Source organism: Myripristis murdjan, chromosome 14 (genome assembly GCF_902150065.1).
Source record: "Myripristis murdjan chromosome 14, fMyrMur1.1, whole genome shotgun sequence".
Classification (NCBI taxonomy): domain Eukaryota; kingdom Metazoa; phylum Chordata; class Actinopteri; order Holocentriformes; family Holocentridae; genus Myripristis; species Myripristis murdjan.
Window position 1 is genome coordinate 36,853,173 of NC_043993.1, and position 27,880 is coordinate 36,881,052.

The 27,880-nt window shown below is 45.8% G+C and overlaps 1 protein-coding gene across 7 annotated transcripts in view; it reads right to left on the reverse strand.

The window, feature by feature from the left end:
• Positions 1-7,301: 7,301 nt before the first annotated feature.
• Positions 7,302-27,880, reverse strand: part of camk2a (calcium/calmodulin-dependent protein kinase II alpha) — a 32,526-nt gene continuing 11,947 nt past the window's right edge. Inside the window, exons 3-19 of one of the 7 annotated variants that reach the window (XM_030068457.1) lie at positions 25,513-25,572; positions 20,454-20,508; positions 20,290-20,355; positions 19,069-19,141; positions 16,823-16,925; positions 16,350-16,433; positions 15,493-15,587; positions 13,958-14,080; positions 13,613-13,696; positions 13,460-13,502; positions 11,588-11,667; positions 11,161-11,188; positions 10,264-10,268; positions 10,177-10,225; positions 9,516-9,591; positions 8,645-8,739; positions 7,302-7,534 (exon numbers count right to left, since the gene is read on the reverse strand). In XM_030068457.1, coding sequence (XP_029924317.1) covers positions 7,302-7,534; positions 8,645-8,739; positions 9,516-9,591; positions 10,177-10,225; positions 10,264-10,268; positions 11,161-11,188; positions 11,588-11,667; positions 13,460-13,502; positions 13,613-13,696; positions 13,958-14,080; positions 15,493-15,587; positions 16,350-16,433; positions 16,823-16,925; positions 19,069-19,141; positions 20,290-20,355; positions 20,454-20,508; positions 25,513-25,572 — 1,352 coding nt within the window. Of the gene's footprint in view, positions 7,535-8,644; positions 8,740-9,515; positions 9,592-10,176; positions 10,226-10,263; positions 10,269-11,160; positions 11,189-11,584; positions 11,668-13,459; positions 13,503-13,612; positions 13,697-13,957; positions 14,081-15,492; positions 15,605-16,345; positions 16,434-16,822; positions 16,926-19,068; positions 19,142-20,289; positions 20,356-20,453; positions 20,509-25,512; positions 25,573-27,880 lie in introns of all 7 variants that reach the window. The other 6 variants (XM_030068461.1, XM_030068460.1, XM_030068458.1 and 3 more) reach the window with 6 other exon arrangements.

Here is a 27,880-nt window from a genome sequence, read left to right on the forward strand (position 1 = left end):
GGGGTCGGGGGTCGGGGTCTGGGTCGGGGCTCCAGTCTCAGGGTTTGGGTTAAAAGCAGTTTAACAGCAGGCGAGGCGTTAGCGCCCTCTGCTGACACGGCGTTAACAGTGCTAGGCTAACAGCAGGCTAGCGGTTAGCATGCTACGGCCTTGGAACAGAGCTGCATCTGACAGGAAGAACTGTGAGAGCCTCTTTCAAAATGATCCAGTTTAAAGTGTTGAATATTTTATTTTGGAGGAACATATGAGCCGTCGGCAGCTTCAGCCACAGAAAACCCGCTTCAGTCCAACCCTCGTTAGCTCGCTAGCACTGTTAGCATTCCTCCCTGAAACCAATGGGTAGCACCAGCCACAAGCTAGCTTGCAGAGGTGGATGGGGAGCTAGCGCTGCACTACAGCTGTCTGAAGGTTTTCCATGCAAAACAGATGGAAAGCCAAACTGTTCAAATCAAAATTTAAATAAAGTCAAATATATATAACTAAAAATGAATTTAGCTACTTTGGTTTTGGTACATTTTGCTGCTAATGCTTGTTGAGTACATTTTGATTGCAGGAGTTGAACCTTTTTGTCTTTTGTTTTATGACTTCCTCTCCTGGAGGATCGGGGTTCTGTTTACAGCACTGCTAGCCTGTTGTCGGCCTGTTAGCTGGTGGAGAGCGATGACCACAGGTTTCAGTGAGGAATGCTAACAGGTGACGTTCCGGGAGGCTGCGGTTCCTTCGTGGTTCCCTGCAGGACTGTGAGGAAAAGCTCTGGTGGAGAACGTCTTGTTGGCGGCGAGGCTGCAAAGCAGAGATTTCCAACCGGCGCCTTTGAGTCTCTGAGTCCTCGGCATCACGGGAGCGAGGAGTCAAACGGCCGGAGAGCAAATCTCTCCGTGCCGGAAGAGCCCAACACTTTGGGGTCTTCACGGAAAAATTCCCAAATGTCACAAAATTCTGATTTCCTCGGCTCCTCCCGGCCGGAGACTAAACCGAGCAGCTGGTGGGTTGGAAAGCGCTGCCTTGGACTCAAGTCAAGAGAGAAATACTAAACATCTGTTAAAAAGACAGGAACTACATCATAGCATTTGATCATAGGAGGAACGTGAATTCTACTTTAGGATGAGGAGTTCTGTTTCAAGCATAACATCAAAAATTGTTCCAAGTGCTAAAAATGACATCTCAAATATTCCCAGGGAGTCAGCCTGCACCCTGGTGGTCAAATATCTCAACAACTACAAGTTTCAAGTGTGAAAAGGTCAAAGGGGAAGAGTTGCCTTATAAAACACTGACTAGTCTACATAGAAAACAGCCATCCATCCTGCCGGCGCCGCTCGGCGTCCCGGCGTCTGGCGTCCGGCATCCGACATCCAGCCCGGAGGAACGGCCCCTCAACACAGCAGGTGCACGGCGGCAATGTGAGAACCATTTAGACTCAACTGACCCGGAGGAAAAGGTAGAATGAGCAGAAAATTTGAAGTTTGAGTCGACACGGTGACGACGTGTTCGTTCCACTTTTTGTTTATTTATTTTTCGGTCAGTTGAGTCTAAACGGTCCTCAGCCCGGTCCCTCACTGTCGCGTGGCGCGGCTTCAACGAGGCGTCGGCGTTTACCTGAGCCTGCCTGCTGATTGGCCGGGTGTCGGACAGATGTAAACTCGCAAACGTGATGTTTGATTCATTTGGTTGACACTTTGGTCCAGACAGATTGCAGTCAGGACTTCAGCGTCTCGCTTTTGGCTTCTGTGGGAATTGAACCTGCAGCCTTTCTGTCACCAGACGCCCATACTAACCGCTCACCCACAAGCAGAACCAGGGGCCATATTACAGAAACTTCCTATCTTGCAAATCCCACCTTGGTAACCATGGTGATTAGGACTTGATTCGTCACATCAAGTCCACAATTTTGGCACAAAAAAAGATTTTAAAACAAAATATGGCATCTCTACTAAGTCTTTAACGCCGAGTCTGGAAACATCGCACTGCCGAGACGCCCCTTTTTTGGTTTCAGTGGCCGGGTCGAAGGTTTGATCTGTCGTTGCTGGATGCAGAAAGAAAACAAACTGACCAATCAGATGATGCTTTGGGTGGCACGTCCACAGAGCTCTTCTATGTCCTTGAAATCACACACACACACACACACACACACACACACACCCAGAGGATTCACTCTTCCCTCTTCATTGAAACCGTCCAACGAGAAGCTAAATGTTGTTGGTGGAAAAAAATTGCTGCATAATCTGCAAATATTGTAAACTTGTTGGGTGCGAGCAGCTGCTCAGTCACTGTTCCTGTCCCAAATTCAGAGAAGAAAAACATCTTGGACAAGCATCTTAACTTCCCAAAATCTTGAAAAAAAAAAAAAAAAAAAAAACACCCTCTCCTGAGCCGTCCTGAACGTCTAACCTCTTTTCCACCAGGTGGTGTTCGCTAATATCTTTAATCCGCTTGCACACCAAAATGTCAACAGGCCGAACTTATTCTGCCCAAGGCTTCAGGCTGAGCCGGAGTCGCCTTGTTCAAGATTTGTAAACAGCACGTGCTGCTTGTAGTGTCGGTTGCTAGGTAACAGATACAGAGGTTGCTAAGCGATGCTGGGTCAGGGTGTAGGGTTTTCTAACCTGAGAGAAGACAGGACTCTGAAAGTTAAAGCCTCTGCACTCCAAGTCTGTATTTCCCGTATGCACTTTTTTAATCCAATAAAAATCGTTTTGCACAGAAACGTCACACGTTGAGTCTGATGTGTTTTATTTTTCAGTTCGCTGTGAAATTAACAACACGACACGTGTTGTGTTGACGTGACGAGTGGCCTCAGCGCCTCGGCCCTGCACGCCGTCTTCACGCCGTGCTGACGCCGCTCCATCAGGTGACTGAGCTCGTTGAGGAAAAACAGGAAATCCAAGCTGCTCTGAAAACTGAGACGAGGGACAGAGGTGTCGCAGTCGGAGCGTAAACGTGATCGACGCAACGTGAGGTCGTATTTATCTTTAAGTGCGCAGCAATTTCAATTTCGGACAAACAGTATGGACTTGGTGTGCAGAGGTCTTTACTTTGGATTTGCTTCTGGAATGCCGGATTGGGAAAAGTCCTGTCTTCAACTAATTGTCCGTGATCAGTGAAGATCTGAGATGAAGTTTCTGGAAGACGCCCCCTGGTGTGAGTTTGTTCAGCCGATTCCAAAATCCAGTGAGGTTCAGATTCCTGAGTCAGCCTGAGCTAATCTCTAATCTGCTAATCCAAACTGCCGTGACATATTATGCCCCCCCTCCCCCCAACCCAACCCCCGATGCCAAACAACTGTTTCCTGAGCCGGGACGCCGGCGGTGCCGTGACGTCAAGTAAAAATAAAGGGCGGCGGCGTGAGCCTGTAGTGGCAGAGACATTCAGAGAGGCAGCAGCTGCTAAGGGAACGCACATCACACTCTATAAAGTTTAGCATAATAACAAAAATAAGATCAATAATAATAATAATGCGCAATGTGCTCTCTAGCTTGATAAATGCCAGTTTATACATGGTGAGTTACAGTTTGATTCACACGAGGCTAGCACTGGAAGTCTGATTGAACATTAAAAAGCTCTTCATATACAAACGCTATATAGATAATATGATTATCATAAGAATCTGATTTTACAAAGTTCTACATTCTCTCGACGGTAAAAAGCTTCTCGAAGCCCGTGAGACAGACACAAGCGGGTCAAAGTCCTAATATTAAGTCACGGCCACGGTGCCGTCGCCGCTTGTTAGCTCGCGGCTACCAGGACCCATTGCTCTCAATAAGAAATGCTAACAGCGCTAAACGAGTTGGTCTCCGGGTGAGTGAGCGAGCCGGAAGCTGAAAGGGCGACGGAGGCCGAGTCAGAAACACAAAACACAAAGTCAAGTCCTGCATGCATTAAACCAGAGAGGCCAAAATCACTCCATACAGATCAACTAAACACCATTCACAGAAGAGGAAGAAAGAGAAGAATACAGACCTCCAGATTAATAAATCAACATTTTCATGATGTTGCCATCACACTAAAACCTCATATCTCAAACGAAAAAAGTGTAAACTTCGCAGGAATTCACAGAGGAAAACCATCAGTGGCTGTTTCCAGATGTACAGCTGAGCGTTTCACTTCCTGTTTCTATAAGCAAGATGGAAAATTTAACGCAGGGGCCAAAATCTAAACGTAGCGTTCCTCGAAAATTACCAAGCTAATATTTTAGCCCTTTTTCCTATTTACTTATTTAATTCAATTGAAGTTAATTTAATTTAACTGAGTGAGGTTAGGGTTAGTGAGTGTGCTTTTAACTAAAATTTTGGAATAATAATAATAATTTGGAGTAATAATTTATAAGATAAGATTTTGGAATATTGCGCTAAATTTTCCATTTTTTTCCCTAGATTTAGCATTGATTGTACTGTCAGCAGAGTATTTTTGCACACAGAGATATGAGGTTTCACACCGCGAGGGAACACAGGAAGCCGTCATGGCGGATACTGAGCCAGAATCATAATTATAATAATGAGAAGAAGAAGAAGAAGAAGAGGAAGAAGGAGAAGAACAGGATTATTAGTTTAGCGGGGTTGAGTGGCGTGTCCTGAGGCTCTTGGACGCGGCTGCGCTTTATTGCGAGTCATGTACAGCCAATCAGATCGCACTGGGTCAGCTGGCGCCGCCCTGCGCCATTTTGCGTCCCCAGACGGCTGAAGGAGAGCGCAGACTGAGGAGGACCGGGCCGGCAGAGTTAGACCGATATATTGGCTGTATCGCTCACTGAAATCACTTTTACTAAAAATCAGAGCCCGGTCGCAGTTTTTGTCCTTGAGATTTGACTCAAGGTGCATTTTGTTGTGCTTCAGGGTGCTGCGAGAAACACCTCAAATGATTTCCTGAGGAAGAAGGTAAAACACTCGCAAATCGTGGAGCTGACGGGAAGAAACAGTCAGGGGGAGTTTTTTATTCTGCTGCATTGAGCACGACCACGCCCGCTCCAGAGACCCTGTGGCTGCCACGCTAACCCTAACCCCTAGTTTACCCTAAGCCCTAACCCCTGATCCTAAACCCTAATCCTAAAGCCCAAACCCCTAATCCTAAACCCTAACCCTAACCCTAATCCCAAACCCTAAGCCCTAAACCCTAACCCCTGATCCTAAACCCTAACCCTAAACCCTAACCCCTGATCCTAAACCCTAACCCTAACCCTAACCCTAAACCCTGACCCCAAACCCTAAGCCCTAAACCCTAACCCCTGATCCTAAACCCTAACCCTAATCCTAAACCCTAAACCCTAAACCCAAGCCCTAACTCCTAATCCTAAACCTTAAACCCTAAGCCCTAACTCCTAACCGTGAGCCCTAAAACCCAACCCTGGGTAAACTAACAACCGGTTTATTGAATATCTGACACCTGAACAAATTTAACTGATTTCTTTCAAAAACTTGAGGAGAAATCAGTAAATTACCAAAAGGAAAGGAAAGGAAAAGAAAGGAAAGGAAAAAAACCTAAAAATAATAATAATAATAATAATAATAACTACATTAATAACTATGACAATGATTTGCCTAATTTTGAAAAAAATATATAAAATATCAGCAAAAGATTTAAGAGAAAATTAGCAAAAAAAAAAAAATCAGAAAATTAGAAAAAAAATGAAAATAAGTTAACATAATAAATGAAAAAAAAGACAAATAACAGTATAGCTATGATTATTAAAATAATATATTTGAAATCAGATTAACATCAGATTTGTTCTGATGAAGCGCTAAATGTTGTTTTGGTGGGAAACAGCCAGCTGATGGTTTGTTACCCCAGCAGCCACAGGGGGGCAGACGTGGTCGGTTCGAGGAAACGCTGAGCGAGCAGCCGGGCGGTCAGACTGACCCAAGAGGCTCTGCAGAGCGTCCCGTCGCACTCTGCCCTCAGCCTGATGCCTGTCTCACTTTCAGATTTGGCAGGAAGAAAACTCAGATTTGGAAATGAAACTGAAGATATTCAATATTGAAAACCTTTATCAGTCGTTTTGCTGAGAAAGATCAGACGGACTGAGAGAGGAGGGAAACTTTAAAATGTGCTCAGCCAATCAGGGTTCTTACAGGGTTGTTAATGGAAGATCTCAGCTGTAAAGGAGCTGCTGTCCAGGCCTGAGGAAGCAGAGCGACGCAACCAGAGGACAGCGCCGCCTCTGCATCGCCAGCACGTCGTAATTTATTTTATTTTTTGAAATAAGGTTCATCCTCGCTGCCGGGTGAAAACTTCGTCTCCTAAACGCTTTCAGGAAACCTTGAAAATCTGCTCTTGTGGGTTTGGGGATTTAAAAGTATTTCAAAAAGGTCGCAGAAATTAAAACACAGAAGTCACCAAAACTGGAGATACGAGGTTTTCATTCATCAGCAGTGATCTATTATAAATATTCTATATATGTTTCATATGTTAGTACTCTGAGGTGTGCAGCTCTATTATGATATTGCAACACAGACATGAAAGCCTATTGGCCAATCGCAAGGGGGGGCGTGGCTGAAGCAAAGTCCAAACAAGCAGAAAAAGGAAGCTGATTGGTTGGTTGGTTGATTGATTGATTGGTTACGCAGTCAACAATCGGACGCTTTGGAGCGAGGCGTTTGGCCCCACCCCCTTCCAACACCGTGTCAAACTAACAATTTCCGATTGGTAGTCGGTCGGTCGGCCGGCTGTCAATCAATCAGTTGTCAAGGAGATGGCCGCTCAGTCGAAGGCCCGCCCACTCTGCAGTTAGCTAGCTGGAGGGTGGGGGTGAGGGGGTGAGAGAGAGAGAGAGAGAGACACGTCGTCTGTCAAACTGATCATTTACTTTCCCAACATGCAGTTAACAACAACAACAACAACAACAACAACAACAAGTCATTTCATCTGGACGGAGAAAAAGGTGTAAAGTTTCTGTAGGAAACTTTCCTCCTTCATGTTTTTGACAGACCGCCTTCACACACACAGGGGGGCGGAGCCTAACTAAACACTAAAATCAGGACAAATCAACCAGCCACAATCACATCAGGGGGGCGTGGCCATCTCAGTCCTATCACATCTCATGCACATGTACATGCGCTGCCACCGTGCACGCTCGCCCCCCCCTCCCTCTACCATCAGTTAGCTTAGCTTAGCATAGCTACTGCTCGCCACTTCCTGTTTCCACACTGCAGTGACATCACACACACACCTGGGACAGGTGGGAGGAGCTTGGAGGAGGGGCTGAGTCTCGGGTGGGAGGAGCTTGGAGGAGGGGCTGAGTCTCAGGTGGGAGGAGCTAAAAAGTTTCCTACAGAAGCTTTGAAGTCAGACTTCCTGCAGCGTGGCCAGCCTTACTTGCTCAGCGTGGAGGCGGAGCCCGAGCGGTGAAAGTGGACGATCTGCCACTTCCCGTCGCGGCGGTGCCACACCCGGGTCTCCTCCGACTGGGCGGTGCGGGGCGTCCCGTTGGCGTCGATGTACTGCGTCACTCTGATGTAAGCGATGCAGGCGGCCTCTTCCCCCACCAGGTGGATGTGAGGATTCAGGATGGTGGTGTGGACCGGTTTACTGTTCTTAGACCACACTGAGAGAGAGAGAGAGGGGGAGAGAGAGGGGGGGGGGGGGGATGTCTTGATTTGAGGTTCTGTGGCATTTCGGCTCCAGAAGATGGAGAAGTTTCTGCTGCAGACGTTGGAGGGAAACACTTTCAGAAACACAGCTGAACAAACAGTGGCATATTAAAGGAGAACTTCACCCATAATGCATCATGTTTATGTCCAGTGCTCAGTATGCTGCCTTCAGAGGGTTTTACCCACAGTCCTTCATTTTTAAATTCCTGTATTGATGTAGAGGAAATATGCAGATGTTGGTATCTTATGAAGCTGGTGGTTGACAGGGCGGCTAAATATCACACCAAAGTTCAGCTAAATTTCGGTCAGGGGCTGAAACACGTTTAGCTGGCGAGGCGAACCTCAGTGTGGTGAAACAGCTGCCACGCCTCATTTTTCTGTGTTTGTTTGGTAAAATGTTGTGAGATGGGTTTAGCACTGCTGTTCCACAGCGCAACTTAAAGGAATATTACAACATTTAGTAAGGTTGCTAGGCTGCTCTAGGTGGTTGCTAGGTGGTTGCTGTGGTGTTCTGTGGTGTTCTAGGTGGTTGCTGTGGTGTTCTAGGTGGTTGCTAGGTGGTTGCTGTGGTGTTCTAGGTGGTTGCTGTGGTGTTCTAGGTGGTTGCTAGGTGGTTGCTGTGGTGTTCTGTGGTGTTCTAGGTGGTTGCTGTGGTGTTCTAGGTGGTTGCTAGGTGGTTGCTGTGGTGTTCTAGGTGGTTGCTAGGTGGTTGCTGTGGTGTTCTAGGTGGTTGCTAGGTGGTTGCTGTGGTGTTCTAGGTGGTTGCTGTGGTGTTCTAGGTGGTTGCTAGGTGGTTGCTGTGGTGTTCTAGGTGGTTGCTAGGTGGTTGCTGTGGTGTTCTAGGTGGTTGCTGTGGTGTTCTAGGTGGTTGCTAGGTGGTTGCTGTGGTGTTCTAGGTGGTTGCTAGGTGGTTGCTGTGGACTTCTGGACCACTGTCCTACTCTCTACGAGCCGGCAGTGAAGCTGTGGCTTTTGGCTGCAGTGTTGGTTAGAGTGGCAGCAGTGCTGCTGTAAACATGTGAAGGAAAATAAAGGGAATGTGAATCATTTGCAGTTCCTCTTACAGTTTTCAAAGTAGAAGCGGTGGAAGTCAAGGCCTTCGACCAGATTCCCCAACGCCTCGGGCTCGAACGCCGTCACCGCAGGGTCACACATTTTACTGAGAAACACACAAAAGTGTTTTTTTTATTGAGAGTTTTCTGAAAGAACAAGAAATGTTTTAGTGAGAGAACAGACTGGTAAAGACAAGAATCCAGATTTTCTAAAACCGTTGGCTGCCATCAGGTTACAGTGTTTGGAGTCAGCAGCGTATAGAGCCACTGCAGGGAAAGGAGTTATCAAGCTGGAGGAGGAGGGGGGGCAATATTCTGAGAAAAAACTTCCAAGATTAAAGTGGTAAATTTACAAGAGATAACTCTCTAAATTCTTAACTCTCTAAATTCTCAAACAGGTAAAACTGTTTGTCCTCCTCCTGTGGGATCCAGTCTGAAGGAAATCCTGCTGGTCTGAGTCCAGAACCCCAACCTCCTCCTCAGCATCTGGACTCTGAAGAGACGTTGCTGTGACTTGGGCCGATTCAGAAGAAAACAATCTGCTGATTCTGGGCTCAGATCAGCAGGATCTCCTTGTTCCTGAATCCCATGTCAGAGTAGAATCTGCTGAGGGGATCAGCTGCAGGCCTGAGACACGGCCAGCAGGGGGCAGCACAGGTGGAGCCGCCGACACAGAGAGGAGAAGGAAAACTAGTTTTCTTAATTTGTTTTTCTCATAACCCCTCCCAGTATGCCGTCATATTTATCAGCTGACTGACTGATGTTCTGAAAAAAAAAAAAAAAAAAAAAGATGCAAAACCTTGACAGCCTGGAGAGGAGGATAACACCCAGCATGTGTGTGTGTGTGTGTGTGTGTGTGTGTGTGTGTGTGTGTGCATCATACGTGTAGCTCTCGAAGTCTCCGTTGCTGATGGCCTCGATCAGCTGCTCCGTCACCTTGATGATGTCCTGTTTCCTCACTGAGACGGAGAGCAGGGATTAGAGCAGCCGCGCTTTCAACACCGCTCAGTGAAACTTTATTAACACGTTCGACAAGTTTCACCGACGGGAAGTGACGACAAACAGCTGGCGCCCCGGGATGCTCCTCCCACATGGACCACACGGACCACATTAGTCAGACTAGTCAAATTAATCAGATGAATGGGATGAGCCAGATGAATCAGATTAACTGAATTAACCAAAGGAACCAGATTAACCAGATACACCTGATGAGTCAGATTAATCAGATTAATCAGATTAAATCAGATCACAAAATCTTAAATCAGCCCTTCAGGATGAAATGAAGCAAACTGGGCTCAGTGTTTTTGTTGATTTGTGATGGATTACTGATAATCTGTATCGGCCCTGAGAAATCAATGTTGGTTGATCCTGAGGCCAGGGGGTTTGTCATTGGTCACTGTGTGTGTGTGTGTGTGTGTGTGTGTGTGTGTGTGTGTGTGTGCGTGCGTGCGTGCGTGCGTGCGTGCGTGCGTGCGTGCGTGCGTGCGTGCGTGCGTGCGTGCGTGCGTGCGTGCGTGCGTGCGTGCGTGTGTGTGTGTGCTCACCCCTGGTGTCCTCGTCCTCGATGGTGGTGTTGGTGCTCTCAGATGACTCCTACAACAGGAAGGACACCATGAACGCCACACAACAACCACAGCTGAGGCCTTCAGGGCCCTGCGGCGCAGCGGGAAATCCTGAAACGTCACAACTGGCGGCATGTCAGCGTGAGACACAATGTCGGCCAATCACAGCCTCAGTTGGTGTAGCTGCACAGTTTCAATCTTTCGGACTGAATGCGTTGGATTTCAGAGCCTGGATGATACATAACATGAAGTATGACGTGTACATCCTGATGTACATGGAGTGTACATCAGTGTAATGTACATGGAGTGTCATGTAAATAATGTGAAGTGCAGCACTCTGAGCAGGAGGCAGGCGCTCGGCTCCGTCAGCTGCTTTACAGCTTGGTCACATGACCTGTCCTCACCTGCACCATCTACTATCTGTATTTTTCATTTTTCATATTTATTATTTTCATCAGTATATCTTACATTTCTTACATTTCAACACTTAAACATCTCATATTCTCAGGCTACTTTATTGTATATACTTAGCCCTTATTGTCTTTAGTGTATATATTTCGCATATTTAGTCTCTATTGTATATACTTTTAATTTTAATTTTTTTATTTTAATTTTTTGTTTTTATTGATGATGCTGCTGTAACATGTGAATTTCCCAGTCTGGGATCAATAAAGTATACCTATCTATCTATCTATCTATCTATTAACCTTAACTTCATTTCAGTCCAGGATTACCTGTGTGGTCCGCCATGTTTTGCCTGGAGCCTTTTCATGTCCATAAATAATATAATCTGTATGATGTAATAATGTAATAATGATGTATATGACCTGTATATAATACAGTGTATGATCTGGAGATAACTAGATTTGGGCTAGCTGGCCACTCATTGTCTGATGACATCAGAGGGGGCGGGGCTATGAATCTGTGTGTGTGTCATAGCAGGCCAAGCAGCAGGAAGTCCTTGGCCCGAAGGGGGCGTGGCAGGGGGCGGGGCCTACCACAAAAAGTCACATGACTTCCCAAAGGATTAGAGTAACACCACAGGACTTTGACACAAGCTTTGTCCCGGACTGAGGAACAACATATTGACAGTTCATGTTGACCACGCCCACTTCACCACAGGCCACGCCCACTTCATTTTTTTTTTTCAGTTTCTCCATGAAGGGGGTCATGTGGGGTGTCATCTGACTCGGCGTGTAGCTGCTAACATGTTAGTCAATGCATGGCCACACCCACTTATTCTGATGCCACGCCCACTTCCTGTCTATCCCAGATCTCTGGAGCAGAGGTATTAGCTCCACTGACTGTGTTTCTGTTCATCTCACACCATGTTTACATCCAGCGGCCTCGTGTGCTGCTGGTCACAGACAACATGCTCACCTGTGATAACAACTGATGATGATGATGATGATGATGATGATGATGGTCTTACCTTGACTCCGTCTGCCTTCTTGTTGCCGCCGCTCTTTCCTCCTGAACGAGGGACGAGCAGGAAGAGGGAGAGAAGCAGCAGAGTCAGAAAGAAAGGAACGAACGCCCAGAAGAGCAGCGAAGGCATCGCACTGACAGCCTGCCTGTCTGTCTCTCTGCCTGCCTGTCTGTGTCTCTGCCTGCCTGTCTGTCTGTCTGTCTGTTTGCCTGTCTGTCTCTCTGCCTGCCTGTCTGTGTCTCTGCCTGTCTGTCTCTGTCTGTCTGTCTGTCTGTCTTTAGCTCAGTGTTGACAGGATTTTCAAAAATGTGCTAAAACAAGGGAAGAACAAAAGTGAGAAGAGTTCCCGTGGAGGAGAAGAGAGAGAGAGAGAGAAATCCACAAAACACCAAAGAAGGAAAAACAAATAAATCCTTCAGTCCGACTCTGCTGTCGCTCTTCCTTCCTTTCTCTCTTTCTTTCTCTCTCAAACTTTTCCACATACAACTCTCTCTCCCTCTCTCTCCCTCTCCCTTTCTCTCTGTCTCTCTCTCTGTCTATCACGCCTGGTAAATCAACAGGAGAGAGAGAGAGAGAGAGAGAGAGAGAGAGAGAGAGGGAATTCCCAGCATGACATATCGGTCAGAAAGCGGGCGAGCGAGGCAGACACTTGCAGAGTGTGTGTGTGTGTGTGAGAGAGAGAGAGAGAGAGAGAGAGAGGAGGCCAAATTTAGGACCAACTTGAGATAGTTGTGGGGCAGATGGAGTCGACACATTCCTCTGGCACTCCCTGTGTGGGCCAGTGTCTCTCCACCTCTCTCTCTCCCTCTCTCTCTCTCTCTCTCTCTCTCCCTCTCTCTCTCCACCTCTCTCTCTCTCCCTCTCTCTCTACACCTCTCCCTCTCTCTCTCTCTCTCTCTCTCTCTCTCCCTCTCTTTGCTTTCACTTTCCTCTGTTTGATCTCCAGCAGATTCACACCATCCGAGCCTCCGTGGCGTCAAAAAAACATCAAAACACACCAAAATAAATCAAAACTCATCTGAGCACCTCTGACTTCAGTGGAACAACACAACAAACAAACACAAACAAACACAAACAAACAAACAAACACGTCATGTCAAAACCAAAGATTTCCATTTTTCTCTGTCGGTGGTTTCCCCAGCTATCAATAGACTGGTGTGTGTGTGTGTGTGTGTGTGTGTGTGTGTGTGTGTGTGTGTGTGTGTGTGTGTGTGGGATCAAATGCTGCAGCAGCTGACGCGAGAGGCCTTAACACCCCCCAACACACACACACACAGACACACACACACAAACACCTACACACACACACACACACACACACACACACACTCAGTGCAGATGACAGTGTTAACCTGTTAATTGTGTGTAAGCCGGCAGCTGATTGGTCGGTTCCTCTGTTATTCTCTGTTATTAGCTGGTCAAAGGTCAGAGCGGGACAGTGTGTGTGTGAGTGTGTGTGTGTGTGTGTGTGTGTGTGTGTGTGTGTGTGTGAGTGTGTGTGTGTCTGGAATGGCAGCTCACACACTCTGACGCTACATCGAGTGCCTCACTTAAAAAAAAAAAAAAAAAAAAAAAAAAACTCATGCATGCTCCCATAGAAATAGAACTGGGTAGAATAGGCACCATATAGGGAATTCTGGGAATTGTAGGCGGAGCAAAGTACCCCTGACCTCCCCGTGTGACCCCCTGACCCCCACAGTGTGACCCCCTGACCCCCACAGTGTGACCCCCTGACCCCCACAGTGTGACCCCTGACCCCCCCATGTGACCCCTGACCCCCCCACAGTGTGACCCCTGACCCCCAGCGCGAGGCGGGACAGGCAGTCCGAGTCTTACCGGAGAAATTTCTGGTTGCCAGCATGGTGGTCAAAATGGCTCCCTGAGAGAGAGTGAGACAGGGAGAGAGACAGACAGGAAGTGAGACGGACGTCACGCGTGTTGAGGGACAGTGTTTGACCTCTGTTTGACCCCAGCGATTTCCCAGCATACCTTGAGTTTCCGCCGGGCGTTGAACTTCTTCAGACATTCGACCGTCTCCTGTCTGTGCATACAGGAAGCCACGGTGGAGCGATGCTGAGAGACAGACAGACAGAGAGAGAGAGACAGGGTCAGCTCTCACAACAACAACAACAACAACAACAACACTAATAAGAATAATAATAAGGATAATAAGGAGAAGGCAGAACAGAGGGAGCAGGAGCAGGAGCCACTAACAGAAAACAGAAAATCATAAAAGACAAAGTTAAAAGGCTTTCCACACATCTGGAGGAGTTCAGGTGGGAAAGGTCAGAGGTCAGAGTTTGAGATTAGAGGTCAGAGGTCAGGCTGTCTTACAGAGATCCAGGGGTGTTTGAGCGCCTCGGCGGCGGTGATGCGTTTGGCGGGGTTGATGGTCAACATCTTGTTAATGAGATCTTTGGCTTCAGGAGTCACTGTGTCCCATTCTGGAGAGGGAAACTAGGAGAGGAGACAAGGAGAGGAGACGAGGAGAGGAGGAAAGGAGACGAGGATATGAGGAGAGGAGTTCCATGAATACTCCAAAAACCAAATCCTCAGGCCTTTTCTGCCTGGCAACATGTGCATGCAGTTATTCTGAGGACGCTTTGAAAGATCTGGAATCACAAAGTGACTTTTGAGATGAAAATATGTGATTTATTTCCCATGAGTCATCAGTGAATCAGGAGGTGTGAATCACTCCTTCACCGGACCGCCGCCGCTCGCCTGCAGCTGACGGCACATTCCACTGAACCTGCTGCTGGGAGGCAGAGCCTGCAGGTCCGTGTTGAGTCCAGCGGGGGCAGCACTGAGCCCCTGCCGCTCACACTGAGGCTCTGTGCTGCAGAACCACAGGAGAACCAATCATCCGCTTCCTAAATGTTCCACATTTCCTTCCTCTGAGCTCAGAGAAATGTGGATCTGAAGCAGCGGCTGCTCGTTTCCACCAACGCACAGGAAAAATGTATTAAAATTTAAAATATTAACAATATTAACAATATTTAGAAAATCTTTAAAAAAAAAAAAATGTGAGCTTTTGGACCAAAACAGAACTGTATCTAAATTGGAAAATTTTCAAGTTTTTTTTTTTTTTTTTAAAGGGAATATCACTCAAGTTTGAAGGGTAAAAACAGGCACATTATTCCTGAGGCAGATGGCCTGCTGGTGGCGCTAGAGGGAAGCTCATGGCGTCACTGAGGTTTCCACAGCATGACAGTTATAATCTTTAAAAAAAACCTCCTCGCATGTCAGGTGAGGCTCTATAGCAGGGAAACGTGTTCTGAAGAGTATTAATGTCATGTTCAGTGTCCAAAACACCTGAGACTGATGACTGTGAAATAATGATATATACATATATATATATATATATATATATATATATATATATATTATATATGTTATAGAGCTGAGACCGGCTGCAGTCATACTGAGCTCAGCCAAACACAGACGGTTATAAAATGTGTCCAAGACATTTAAAACCCATCGTCATGCTGATTTCATGTTTATGTCTCTGTTCAGTTAGAAAAAGTCATGAAATATGAAGCGTAAAATAAACATGTTCATCATGACGCCGCCCAGCTGAGCTCCATCCAGCTCGACGTGGACCAGCCAACATTAAATTTAGCTTAGCCGCTCAAACCATCATCAGCCAATCAGGTTGAGTCTTAAATTAGCGTGAGCCCGCCCACACAGGGAGGAGGGCGGGGCCTACGAAGCAGCAGCCAATCAGCTGCCAGCGGCTGATTAATACTGAACGGATGTCTCCAACAACAGCTACATCACCGTCGATCTGGAGACGACAGCTCGGCCGGGAGGAGTCACATGACCTCGTGTGGTTACGAGTCATGTGACCTCTGTTGTGTCATGAGACCTACATCATAAGCTCCAGCCTTTATCTGCTGGTAGAGTCGATGCTGATCTTCGTCCCAGAAGGGAGGATAGCCGACCAGCAGGATGTAGAGAATCACACCTGGAGAGCAGAGCACAACAAACGTTGTCACGGCAACGCAAACAGGCCACCGCCTCGACACGGCGCCGGCGGGGGCGTCACGGCTCACAGCCCACAGCTCGGTTCAATACGACACAGAGGTGTTTGAGTTTGGTGCGTTTATGATACAGCTAAAAGTTTGTTTGATTTTTAAAATACTGTTGGAGCTCCAGCTGTGTCTGCGCTCAGAGCAGCTGCTCCTCTGTCTGCCCTGTAGCTTCTGAGGCTCTGGCTGAACTGGGAACAGTGGGAACAGTGGGAACAGTGTACCGGGGCTCGGCCACACTCAGCAGGCTGTGGAAGCTCCACCACAGAGCCGCCTCTCGTATCCGCCACTGGAAATGTTTATACAGAGAATATTTAAAAAAAGAGGCAGTGACGGTATCATGTTGGTTTGTGACGTGCACCGAACCGACAGCCTCGCTCTGAACCGTTCACTATGAGTGTGTGAGCTGGTACACCCCTGGGAGTGGGGCACATGGCACGCCGGCACGCGTGTTCTCATGTCATTAAAGTGGAGCATGCAGAGCAGGAAGGTGCACAGTGTCTGCTCTCACCAAAATGCACTCAAATTTAAATAAAGTTAGGTTCATATTTTTCAAATCCCCTCATCGCTGAGTGCCAGACCTTTTGGCTTTTCCTGAAACAGCAGCCCTGCTGTTCATACTTTAATATCACAGCCCATCACCATAACACAGCAAAACACAATCAGCTAGAATAGAATAGAATAGAATAGAATCTGACCGCAGGCCCAGAGGTCGACTGCCTTGCCGTATGGATCCTTCCTTAAAACCTCTGGAGACAAATAACCTGGAGTCCCTGCAAAACCTGCTCACACACACACACACACACACACAGAGGGAAGTTGTAACTGACACGCTGCAGTTAGTTTGCAAGCTTTTTTAAAATGTAAATCTAATTTTAAGAGCACAATTTCATACAATAAAATTGGACAGAACAAAGGCCAATTTAAAAGAAAAATAAGTGCAAGGAAAACCCCCAAAACGTATCATGTGGCTCCCTAAAATAACACATCTACACAGTCTAAAAAGAAAAATAATTTTTTTTTCAACTAGAGTTACAAAACAGAGAGTAGCAACACAACATAATCTCAACAAGATGATGGCCGACAAAAAATAAATAACTAAACAAATGAAAATAAAATAAATCAGAAGCAGAGAGATAATGAAATCAGAGGAAGGATATGTTGCACAGACCGAACCACGCCTGCTGGTCTCCCTCCACCTCGATGGCCAGGCCGAAGTCGGCCAGCTTGACGGCGGCTCCTTTGGACTTGGAGGCCAGCAGCAGGTTCTCTGGCTGGGAGACACACACTCTGCATCAGCTGCTGTTTCCTTCATTAGCTTAAAGCAAAGCACCTCGTTAAACTAGTGTGTTAAACTAGCGTGTTAAACTAGCGTGTTAAACTAGTGTTTTAAACTAGCGTGTTAAAGCAGCCTGTTGGATTATCTTGTTGATTTAGCTTGTCCTTTGGCTCCAAGCCCGAGGCCGGGCTTCTCTGTCGGAAAGAAAGGAGGTTTGGCCTCTGAGTTTGGAGGTGAGTTTCTTCTCCGAGTGGAGCAGCTCGGAGGTTAAATGGAGCTGGAAGTCAACAGGCAGATCGGGCGGGGGGTCGTGTGGTCGTGGTCGCGGTCACGGTACCGGGTCGTCGAGGTGAAGAAGGCCGAGCCTCAGTGGTCTGACCTCCTCACCGCTCTGGCGCCTCAGGATGGAAACCAGGCTTTCTTTTGTCTTGTGTTGCAGATTTTGGCAAAAGACAGAATAATAAAACGCACTGGACTCTGCAGGGTTTCTGTGTGTAACGATTGTCATCAGATGACCGATTGGCTGAGGAGCTCAAAGTTTCAGCAGCTGAGGTGGTTCAGGCATCCAGTCAGGACGCCTCCTGGTCGCCCCCTGGTGGAGCTGTTCCCACATTCACTTTTACTGGCCATACGGAAACACACCAATTGACCTTTTATCTGGCTCCTGAATGGTTCCTGACTGACCAATCAGTGAATTTTCTCCTGCGTAGCCACTCCCCCCTGTCTGAGGAGTCGGACAATAGAGCCTCCGCCTCCATTCACTTCAATGGAATAAGCATGTTTTTCAGTTGCCTCGTAACGATATTTAATTCATTCAATGGTTATTTTAAACTTGGTCTTAGTGAAAAGGAACATCTCATGACTGGGTTCAATGTGTTTTTTCACTGGAAGAAAAATAGTTTAATCTTCACGGAGCTCCGAGCTGCACCACAGAGAAAACACAACAACAAACCTGTTCCAGAACCTCTTGGCTGTCGAAGGCCATTTCATTCACGTTCAGATGGTTAAAAGGTGTGCTCGGGGTGAACCTGGGTAAAACAGTCTTTAGACTGGAGTGACTGAAATCTCCTGCTGTGATGAAGATGCTCTCAGGATGTTTGTTGAGCTGCTTGCTGATAGCATCATGCAGTTTGTCCATAGCCAGCTTATCATCGGCACGGGGGTGAACGTAGACTGCTGTGATGAAGACTGCCGGAAACCTCTCTCGGTAGATAAAAACGTCTGCATCTGATCATTAAAAACTCCAAATCTGTGCAGCAGTGTCTCTCCAGAACACCAGCTGTTGTTTACACAGACAAACACAGCGCCCCCTCTGGTCTTACTGGAGTCGGATGTCCGATCTGCTCTCTATACGGTGCGGCCCGCTGGCTCCACGGCTCGGCCCGGGATCTTTTGGTGCAGCCGGGTTTCTGTTATCACCATAACAGTCATCCATGTGGTGGTTGGAGATCTATCTGACATTTGTGAGCCATTTTTCCAGAAGTGCTCACAGACAGACTCTACAGGTCAGTCTGTGTGTGGGAGGCAGCGAGCAGCACCTGCCATGCTGAGTTAGCTAACATGTTTATATCCAGTTTGGGGAAATAACACGTTTTACCCCGCCACTGTACTGTCCCAGAGATGTTCCTTTTTACTACGACCAAGGTTAAAATAAGAACTGACTCAATAAGTGTCAATATGAGGCAACAGAAAATCATGTTGTTTTCAATGGGAGTGGATGGAGAGGCGATTCTTCCAACCTAGTAACAGTGGCATGGGGGGCGGGGCTTAGATAAAGGATCAATTAGGAGAATGAATACAAGACGCAGTGCTGTTGCGTAGTGATACAGCAGCAGCTCAAGAAAAGAAAGTAGTTCCACCAGCGAGCCAGAGGGCTGGATAATGAATCCAAAACATTTTTTTTTTCAGCTAAAAATGGTCAAACCTGGGGGATCTGTTACACAGGGGTTTTCAAAGTGGGGTCCAGGGACCCCCAGGGGTCCTTGAGTATCTTACAGATTTTCCTCAGCAAAACGAGGACCAGTTCAAATGTTTGTGAAAGGCATTTCAACACAAGAAATCTGATCCAGCATCACTTGTCTGACCTTAAAATTGATCATTTTAATCATTAGAAATGTAGTTTAAAAGAGAGGCGGTACCTTCAGGTCTCGGTGGACGACGCCCATCTGGTGACAGTGAAGCACCGCCTCCAGAATCTGCTGGATACAGTGACTGCAGGGGAAAACAACATCAACAACAACACTGACAATAAATATATCTGTGAGCCGCAGCTGATGTGACCTGACGGCATATAGATCCACACGGAGCTAGACGGGAACGCCCACAAACGTCACATCCGGTTTTAGCCTGGGTGGAAAACAAAGCCTTAGCGACCATTGAAAACAACGAGCGGACAATAGTCAAGAGCTGCTGTGTGACGTTTTGCTCATCGAATATCGCAAAAAAACCCGAATTAAAGTTCATACGTTTGCGAAACATAAAAACAGAGCCTATTAGAAGGACAAAGTGGTTGCAAGCTATCCGCCTGATGCCAGCCGGCCGGTATCGCGGCTGGCCGGCCACCATATCGCGGCCGGCCGAACACCATATCTACCCACCCGGTCAGGTCGGTAGGAGTAGTAACATGGAAGGGGGCAAGCCAGTAATTTCGCCTAGGGCGGCAACATAGCCACTGAGTCTTAAGAAGAAAAAAACTGACTAAGAGGTGGTCGTTAGCAAACATCTGTATTAGTCAGCTCATGTGTCAAAACAACTAGCCTACCTGTAATTCACTCAAATGAGCTCCATAAACATGATTAATTCATTACTGGCTCTTGCTGTTTGGTATTAAGGTAAGTATAATTGAACATAGCTGTAGAAAATGTAATCGTGTCTCTTACCAGGCGACTCAATCAGGTAGTTGTAAATATCTCCGTACGCGACCGGGGGCAATTGGGTTGGATCGTCTGTCCAGTCCTTAATAACATAGGGACTACAATCAATTCCGATTTTGGCCAGCTTTGTCAGGTATCGTTCTTTGTCGGCTGGGAATAAAGAGTTAATGTAAGCCATTGATATTCATTTGAAAATCTATATTTTACTGGAAAATAGGATTAAAAAATCGCGCTAAATGAATAGGACTCAATGAGAGCAAACCAATGTTTTCCACCCAGGTGACTCCGCCCCCCAGCTATGACGCGCTGATGACACTACGCCGTGTGTATCTATAACAGTAAAGTCAGATGAGAAGCACCGATCAACTCTGTTAGCAAAGAGCAGGAAAAAAGCAACTTTTTAAGTAAAATTAAAAATGACAGAAATGAAAAAAAACATCTATGCAGATGATGTGCGTTAATGTGCTGCAGGTGTGCTCCTCCTACCTGGCGTCAGCTTCACTGTAATATTCTCTGGCTACAATGTCCTCAAACAGCTCTCCACCCGTCACCCTGAGACACACACACACACACACACACACAGGTTAACGTCATGGACACCACACAGAGACACACACACACACACACACACCCCGCGGAGCAGAACTCACAGGTCGAAGATGAGGTAATGGTGAGCCTCCTCGGAGATGCTGTCATGTAGCCTCACTGGCAGGGAGGAAGAGGAGGGAGGAGGAAGACGACAGCCAGCATGAGCCAAAACATCAGCGAGAAATTGAGAAAACACTTACAAGAGAATGACTTAGAAATTGGTTTAAAAAAAAAAAAAAAAAAAAAAAAAACATTATTCTAAAATTTAGAAAGAAAATTTTGAAAATTACCAAACAACTAGGGGAAAAAATCTAGAAAACTGTATTTATAATTATTACGGTATAATGTGCATTATTATTATTGTTATAATTATTGTAATTATTATATTATTATTATATTATTATTGTTATAGTTTTGATTTTTGGCAATTTTTCAGGTCATTATCTCATTTTTGTTGGTTTTTTTTTCTCTTTTAATTTTCAGGATTTTTTGCATCTCTTAATTTCTAGTAAAGTTGTTTTTTGTTTGTTTTTATTTTCAGGTTATTTTCTTGTTCTTGTTTGTTTGTTTGTTTGTTTGTTTGTTTGCTGTCAGGTCCTCTTGTTCATTCGGGGGTCTCTGCTTGTGAAGTTGCTGATGGTGTTTTTGTTGCCATGGTTTTGTTTGTGAGGCTGCGTCTCACAAATGTCACCCTGAAATTCACCAGAAATTAGTGAAGTGAAGAAGAGCACAAGAAAATCATGTGGGAATCAGCTTAAAAAGGAAGAAAGGAAGAAAGAAAGAAAGAAAGAAAGAAAGAGACAGAGAAAGAAAGAGAGTCAGGAAGGAGGACAGAGAGCCCTGAGCCCTGCAGTTTGCTCGGCATGTCCTGCAGCTTCCAGACAGTTTTCTGCATCAGGAGATGAGCCTGAAGCCGTTCCACGTGCTGCCCTGACCTCTGACCCCTGACCCCTGACCTCTGACCCCTGAGCTCCTCAGGGCCTGGAGCTGCTCCACACCAGCGGCTGGAGGAGCAGCTCCGGCCTCATCACCAACTGCATATATTGTATAATAATACATTATATGTAATGCTGGAAGAGAAACTGCCCACACACACACACACACACACTCCAAATCCCACTGCTGCAGTGTGTAGGAGGGCTTCAGCTCTGAGAGAGAAAAACCTGATTATTTTCTCCTGAGTGCTTTCACACAGGTGTGTGTGTGTGCGTCTATGTGTGTGTGTGTGTGTGTGTGTGTGTGTGTGTGAGTGTGTGTTAGTCTATGTGTGTGTGTGTGTGTATGTGTGTGCATCTATGTGTATGTGTGTGAATGTGCGTCTGTGTGTGTGTGCGTGTGTGTGTGTATTTGTGTATGTGTGTGTGTGTGTGTGTGTGTGTGTGTGTGTGTGTGTGTGTGTGTGTAATGGTGTGTGTTTGTGTGTGGGAGGAGATATGATTTTGATGCCTTCACCTAAGGACAGCGTTGCTTAGCAACACACACACACACACACACACACACACACTCACACACACACACACACACACACACACACACACACACACACACACACACATACACACACACACACACACACAGCATGTTACATAACACTCCAAAGTATCTGTTGAGCATCAGAGCCCACCTGCCCACACACACTGCGATTGGCTGCTGGATTGAACTGCTGACTGCTGGTTGGCTGGTTGGATCCATGTGAGATCATCTTTGAATGAGAAAGAGATGTCTGCTTGCCTATCTGTCTGTCTGTCTGTCTGTCTGTCTGTCTGTCTGTCTGTCTGCTTGCCTATCTGTCTGTCTGACTGTCTGTCTGCCTGTCTGTCTGTCTGTCTGTCTGTCTCTCTGTCTGTCTGTCTGTCTGCCTATCTGCCTATCTGTCTGTCTGTCTGTCTGTCTGCCTATCTGCCTGTCTGTCTGTCTGTCTGCCTGCCGGTCTGTCTGTCTGTCTGTCTGTCTGTCTGTCTGTCTGCTTGCCTATCTGTCTGTCTGTCTGTCTGTCTGTCTGTCTCTCTGTCTGCCTATCTGTCTGTCTGACTGTCTGTCTGTCTCTCTGTCTGCCTATCTGTCTGTCTGTCTGCCTGTCTGCCTGCCTGCCTGCCTGCCTGCCTGCCTGCCTGCCTGCCTGCCTGCCTGTCTGCCTGCCTGCCTGCCTGTCTGTCTGTCTGTTAGCATTCCTAATTGAAATAAATGGTAACTGCTAGCCACGAGCTAACTCAATCCATGTCCAGCTGTCTGAAAGCCTTGAACAGAGAAAAGTACTGTTCCTCTGCTGGTATGTGACTGCAGTAGAAGTAGAAGTACTGTTCCTCTGCTGGTATGTGACTGCAGTAGAAGTAGAAGTACTGTTCCTCTGCCGGTATGTGACTGCAGTAGAAGTAGAAGTACTGTTCCTCTGCCGGTATGTGACTGCAGTAGAAGTAGAAGTACTGTTCCTCTGCTGGTATGTGACTGCAGTAGAAGTAGAAGTGCAGTAAAAGCTGTCAGACCTGCTGGTGAACACGCCGACACACAAAAACAAACGGTGGACATGGAATGTGGAATTTTCCAGAAAGACGGAAAGAGCAGCTCCTCTGTTTTCCTCTGGAGGGGAAACATCACATCACAACGAGGAAGATGAAGATGAGGATGAAGATGAAGATGAGGATGAAGATGAAAATGAGGATGAGAATGAAGGTGAAGATGAGGATGAAGATGAAGATGAGGATGAAGATGAAGGTTAGGATGAGGATGAAGATGAAAATGAGGATGAGGATGAAGATACAAGGATACAAGGAAGTTTATTTGTCATTATACAACAGGTTGAATAATGAAATTAAAGTGTGGTTCCCTCTTGATTGATTAATTGATTGTATAGAAAATAAAATTATTAAACATGGAGGAGTGCAGATGGTGCATTCAGTAGTCTCGCCTGAGGGAAGAAGCTGCTCTGTAGTCTGGTTGTACGGCAGCGAATACTTCTGTATCTTTTTCCTGATGGCAGCAGGTGAACAGGCTGTGGCTGGGGTGGGTGTTGTCTTTTAGAAGAATGAAGATGAAGGTGAGGATGATGATGAAGATGAGGATGAGGATGAAGATGAGGATGAAGATAAAGATGAAGATGAGGATGAGAATAAAGATGAGGATGAAGATAAAGATGAGGATGAAGATGAGGATGAGGATGAAGATAAAGATGAGGATGAAGATGAGGATGAGGATGACGATAAAGATGAGGATGAAGATGAGGATGAAGATAAAGATGAAGATGAGGATGAAGATGAGGATGAAGATAAAGAGGAAGATGAGGATGAAGATGAAGGTGAGGATGAGGATGAAGATGAGGATGTGGATGAAGATGAGGATGAATATGAAGATGAGGATGAAGATGAAGGTGAAGGTGAGGATGAGGATGAAGATGAGGATGAAGATGAAGGTGAGGATGAGGATGAGAATAAAGATGAGGATGAAAATGTGGATGAAGGTGAGGATGAGAATAAAGATGAGGATGAGGATGAGGATGAAGATGAGGATGAAGATGAAGATGAGATATTAGATGTTAGATGATAGATATTATTGTTATTGTGTTTGAATTGTTGAGAAAAAGAAGTGCTGGGGCCTCTGGAACATAGACCAGTATGAGAAGCTCTGGGCCAGGCTAACGAGGCTAATGAGGCTAATGAGGCTAATGTGGCTAACAAAGCTAACGAGGCTAACGAGGCTAATGTGGCTAACAAGACTGACGAGGCTAACGAGACTGATGCGATTAACGAGACTAACGTGGCTAACAACGCTAACAAGGCTAATGAGACTAACAAAGCTAATGAGGCTAATGAGGCTAACAAAGCTAATGAGACTAATGTGGCTAACAAAGCTAACGAGGCTAACGTGACTAACAAAGATAATGTGGCTAACAAGGCTAACAGCGTCTGAATGAGTTCAAATCAAACTTGAAAAGTTCTTTTGATGCTGTGAAACACCGCCCACAGCATATCACATAGCATGGTGTGTGTGTGTGTGTGTGTGTGTGTGTGATACACCAGCAGGCTGAGCCGAGGGGTTAAAGTTTTACTGAGAAACCTGGAGGTCCAATAACTTCAGCACACACACACACACACACACACACACACACACACACACACACACACAGCTGTGTTTGAGTGTGTAGGAGGGAGCAGGAGCCTGAAGAGTGGAGGAGGAGACGGAGGAAAATCTCTGCTTTGTCTTTATTCCACCATCGCTCTTCTTCTCTCTCTCTCTCTCTCTCTCTCTCTCTCCCTCTCTCTCTCTCTCTCATTCCGTCTCCTTGGTAATAATATCTCGTTATGAATTAGTAATTGTGGTCTGGTTGCCGTTAGAAACGAGTTGCCAACAGTTCCATAATTTATCATCATCAATTTTTAATCAAATCTCATCGAGCTCCAAACGATGCCTGACCTCTGAGTGTGTGTGTGTGTGTGTGTGTGTGTATGTGTGTGTGTGTGTGTGTGTGTGTGTGTGTGTGTGTTTGATAGAAACAAAGATGGCAGCTGTGTTGATGTGTTGAAACAGGGAGGACACTGCAGTATTTACTGATCTGGCACATTAAAATGTCAGTATTCGTAGTACTATTAGCAGTAGCACAATTAGCAATAATACTGGTAGCAGTAATACTAATAGTAGTACTGTTAGCAGTAGTACTATCAACAGTAGTAGTATTAGCAGCAGTATGGTTAGCAGTAACAGCAGTAGCAGCAGTAGCAATAGTATTTCCAATAGCAATTTTTGCATCTAATGTTAGAAGTAGTACTATTTGCAGTAGTAGTGTTTGCAGTACCACTTCTTGTAGTATTAGTAGTATTTGTACTGGCAGTAGTATTTGCAGTAGTACTAATCTCTAGTATTAGTACTAGTAATATTTGCAGCAGTAGTATTCACGGTAGCAGTATTCTCAGTCGTAGTATTTGCAGTAGTAGTATTCTCAGAAGTAGTTTTAGTAGTAGTAATATTTGCAGTAGTAATATTCTCATTAGTAGTTTTAGTAGTAGTAATATTTGCAGTAGTAATATTCTCAGTCGTAGTATTCTCAGTAGTAGTATTTGCAGCAGCTGTATTCTCAGTAGTAGTATTTGCAGTAGTAGTATTCTCAGTAGTAGTATTTGCAGTACTCACCGATGTTGGGGTGTTTCAGGAGGCGACAGATTCGAGCCTCACGGTCCAACTTCTGGTGATCTGATAAACAACAACAACAACAACCAAGCATGATTATTGATCAGGGAGTTCATGGTATTGATTATTGATCAGGGAGTTCATGGTATTGATTATTGATCAGGGAGTTCATGGTATTGATTATTTCATCTTTAATCTGTGGCAGATTCATGGGAGGAACTGACATTTAATGACAGACAGAAACAGAACCAGGGTTCCTGGGTTAGGGTTAGTTCCCTAAAACAAAACTAAAACCTAAAACTGGGTGTGAAGAAACATTTCAGTTTAACAGAAAGAAAAATAAAATCTAGACTTTAGAAACAAACTAAAACTAACTGAAGTGATGTCGTGCTGTTACAGACTGAACTGAGTGTGTGTGCAGTGTGTTCAGTGCTGCTGGTCTGTGTGTGTGTGTGTGTGTGTGTGTGCGTGTGTGTGATGGTTACTGAGACTGGGGCGTGGACATGACTGGGAGTCTCTGCCTTCACAAAGTGAAGAGCTAATCTGACAAACAGCAGCCAGATTAGAATAAAACAGCTGACTCCCACTGACACTGACAGCAAGAGCAACTCAACTCCAACTGAACATTTTCACAGAACAACAACTCAACTGGGACCTGAGAACCCACTCTGCGACTCAACTGGACTGGAAAATAAAAGTAAAAAAAGAAAGAAAAATAGAAACGAATGAAGAATAAAAGATAATAATAACTCTGCCTGCTCAAATTTAGAGAAGTCAAGAACGCCAAAACATGAGTCAAAGAGGCTGCAGACATTTAAAAAAAAAAAGAAAAAAAGAAAGAAAAATCTATAGCTTTGAAATAGATGTTCAGCTGCAGGAAGTGACTCTACTGCTGCTGGCCGTGTCTCAGGCCTGCAGCTGATCCCCTCAGCAGATTCTACTCTGACATGGGATTCAGGAACAAGGAGATCCTGCTGATCTGAGCCCAGAATCAGCAGATTGTTTTCTTCTGAATCGGCCCAAGTCACAGCAACGTCTCTTCAGAGTCCAGATGCTGAGGAGGAGGTTGGGGTTCTGGACTCAGACCAGCAGGATTTCCTTCTTTATCATAAATTTACCACTCTAATATCAGAGTATCCATTTTTTTCTCAGAAATTTATAGCTTTAAATTATGCACACACACACACACACACACACACACACACACACACACACACACAAACACATACAGTGGCCCTGATTGGCTGTCATAGTCACACTGCACCTTTACTGCGTGGACAAAATCCTCCTCTTGCTGTATATGCTTCCTCTGGGTCTGTTCAGCTGCTCTCAGGACAAATCATATATGCAGATGATACTCAGATCTATTTCTCTGCCAAACCCAATAACCTGAATTGACCATCTGCCCTCCATGACTGCTGAGCTGCCACCAGAGACTCGATGTCCTTTTACTGTGTGACGCACTTGTTGTTACATGTGTTTGTATGAAAAGTGCTGTATGAATAAAGTCTGATTGACTGATTTATTAATTGATTGATAAGCACAATGCAGCGGGGGGGCCCTAGACAGGGCTTACTGGGGCCCCGGCTTAAGACATTGATTCTCTGTGGATGGAAACTGAGCAGAACTCGCTCAGCTGAGAAACCTGAAGCATCAGCAGCAGGGCCAGGCGAGGCGTCTCTGTCGGGTCTCAGAGACAGAAGCCTCAAAAAGCAATAATCCACAATATTTTTGTGTCAACAGCTCTGCTCCTCTGTGAAAGCCTCTCCATATTCTGCTTCAAACGCCCAGAGGAGAAACCCATTTGTCAGCGTTTCCTGGACAGGATGAACGGATGGAGGAAGGACCGCCACACTCCCTCCACAGGAAACCCCCAAGGAGACAGACATGAAGTCACAGAGCTGGACACACATTGACGGACAGGAGATGCCTGGGAAATGTGCAGGAACGACACAGTGACGAGGGGCAACTCCTGAACTCAGCTTCTAATCAACTTTAAATAGACTCAATGCTGTAAATTTTCTTTTGGAAATTTATACTAGGTACCATGTACGAAACAAATAAACTTGAACTTGAACTTGAACTCCAGATTCAGGGCACTGTGTGCAAAATACATCACAAGAACTGGTTACTCAAAATAAGACTGTAAGGAGAGAGAGAACCTCAGGAGCTGAAATCAAAGTTCTGTCAAATGAACTGTAAAAAAAATAAATAAATAAATAAAAAAAAGAGGCAAATGTGATTTTCCAGCTGGGCAGAATGTCAACAACAGCGGAAAAAAAAAAACTGTGATGTTATTAATGTCGTCCCGGCAGAGGGATGTACAGTCACTGAGATGAAATAAAATTGGTTCGATATTAAAATGGAAACC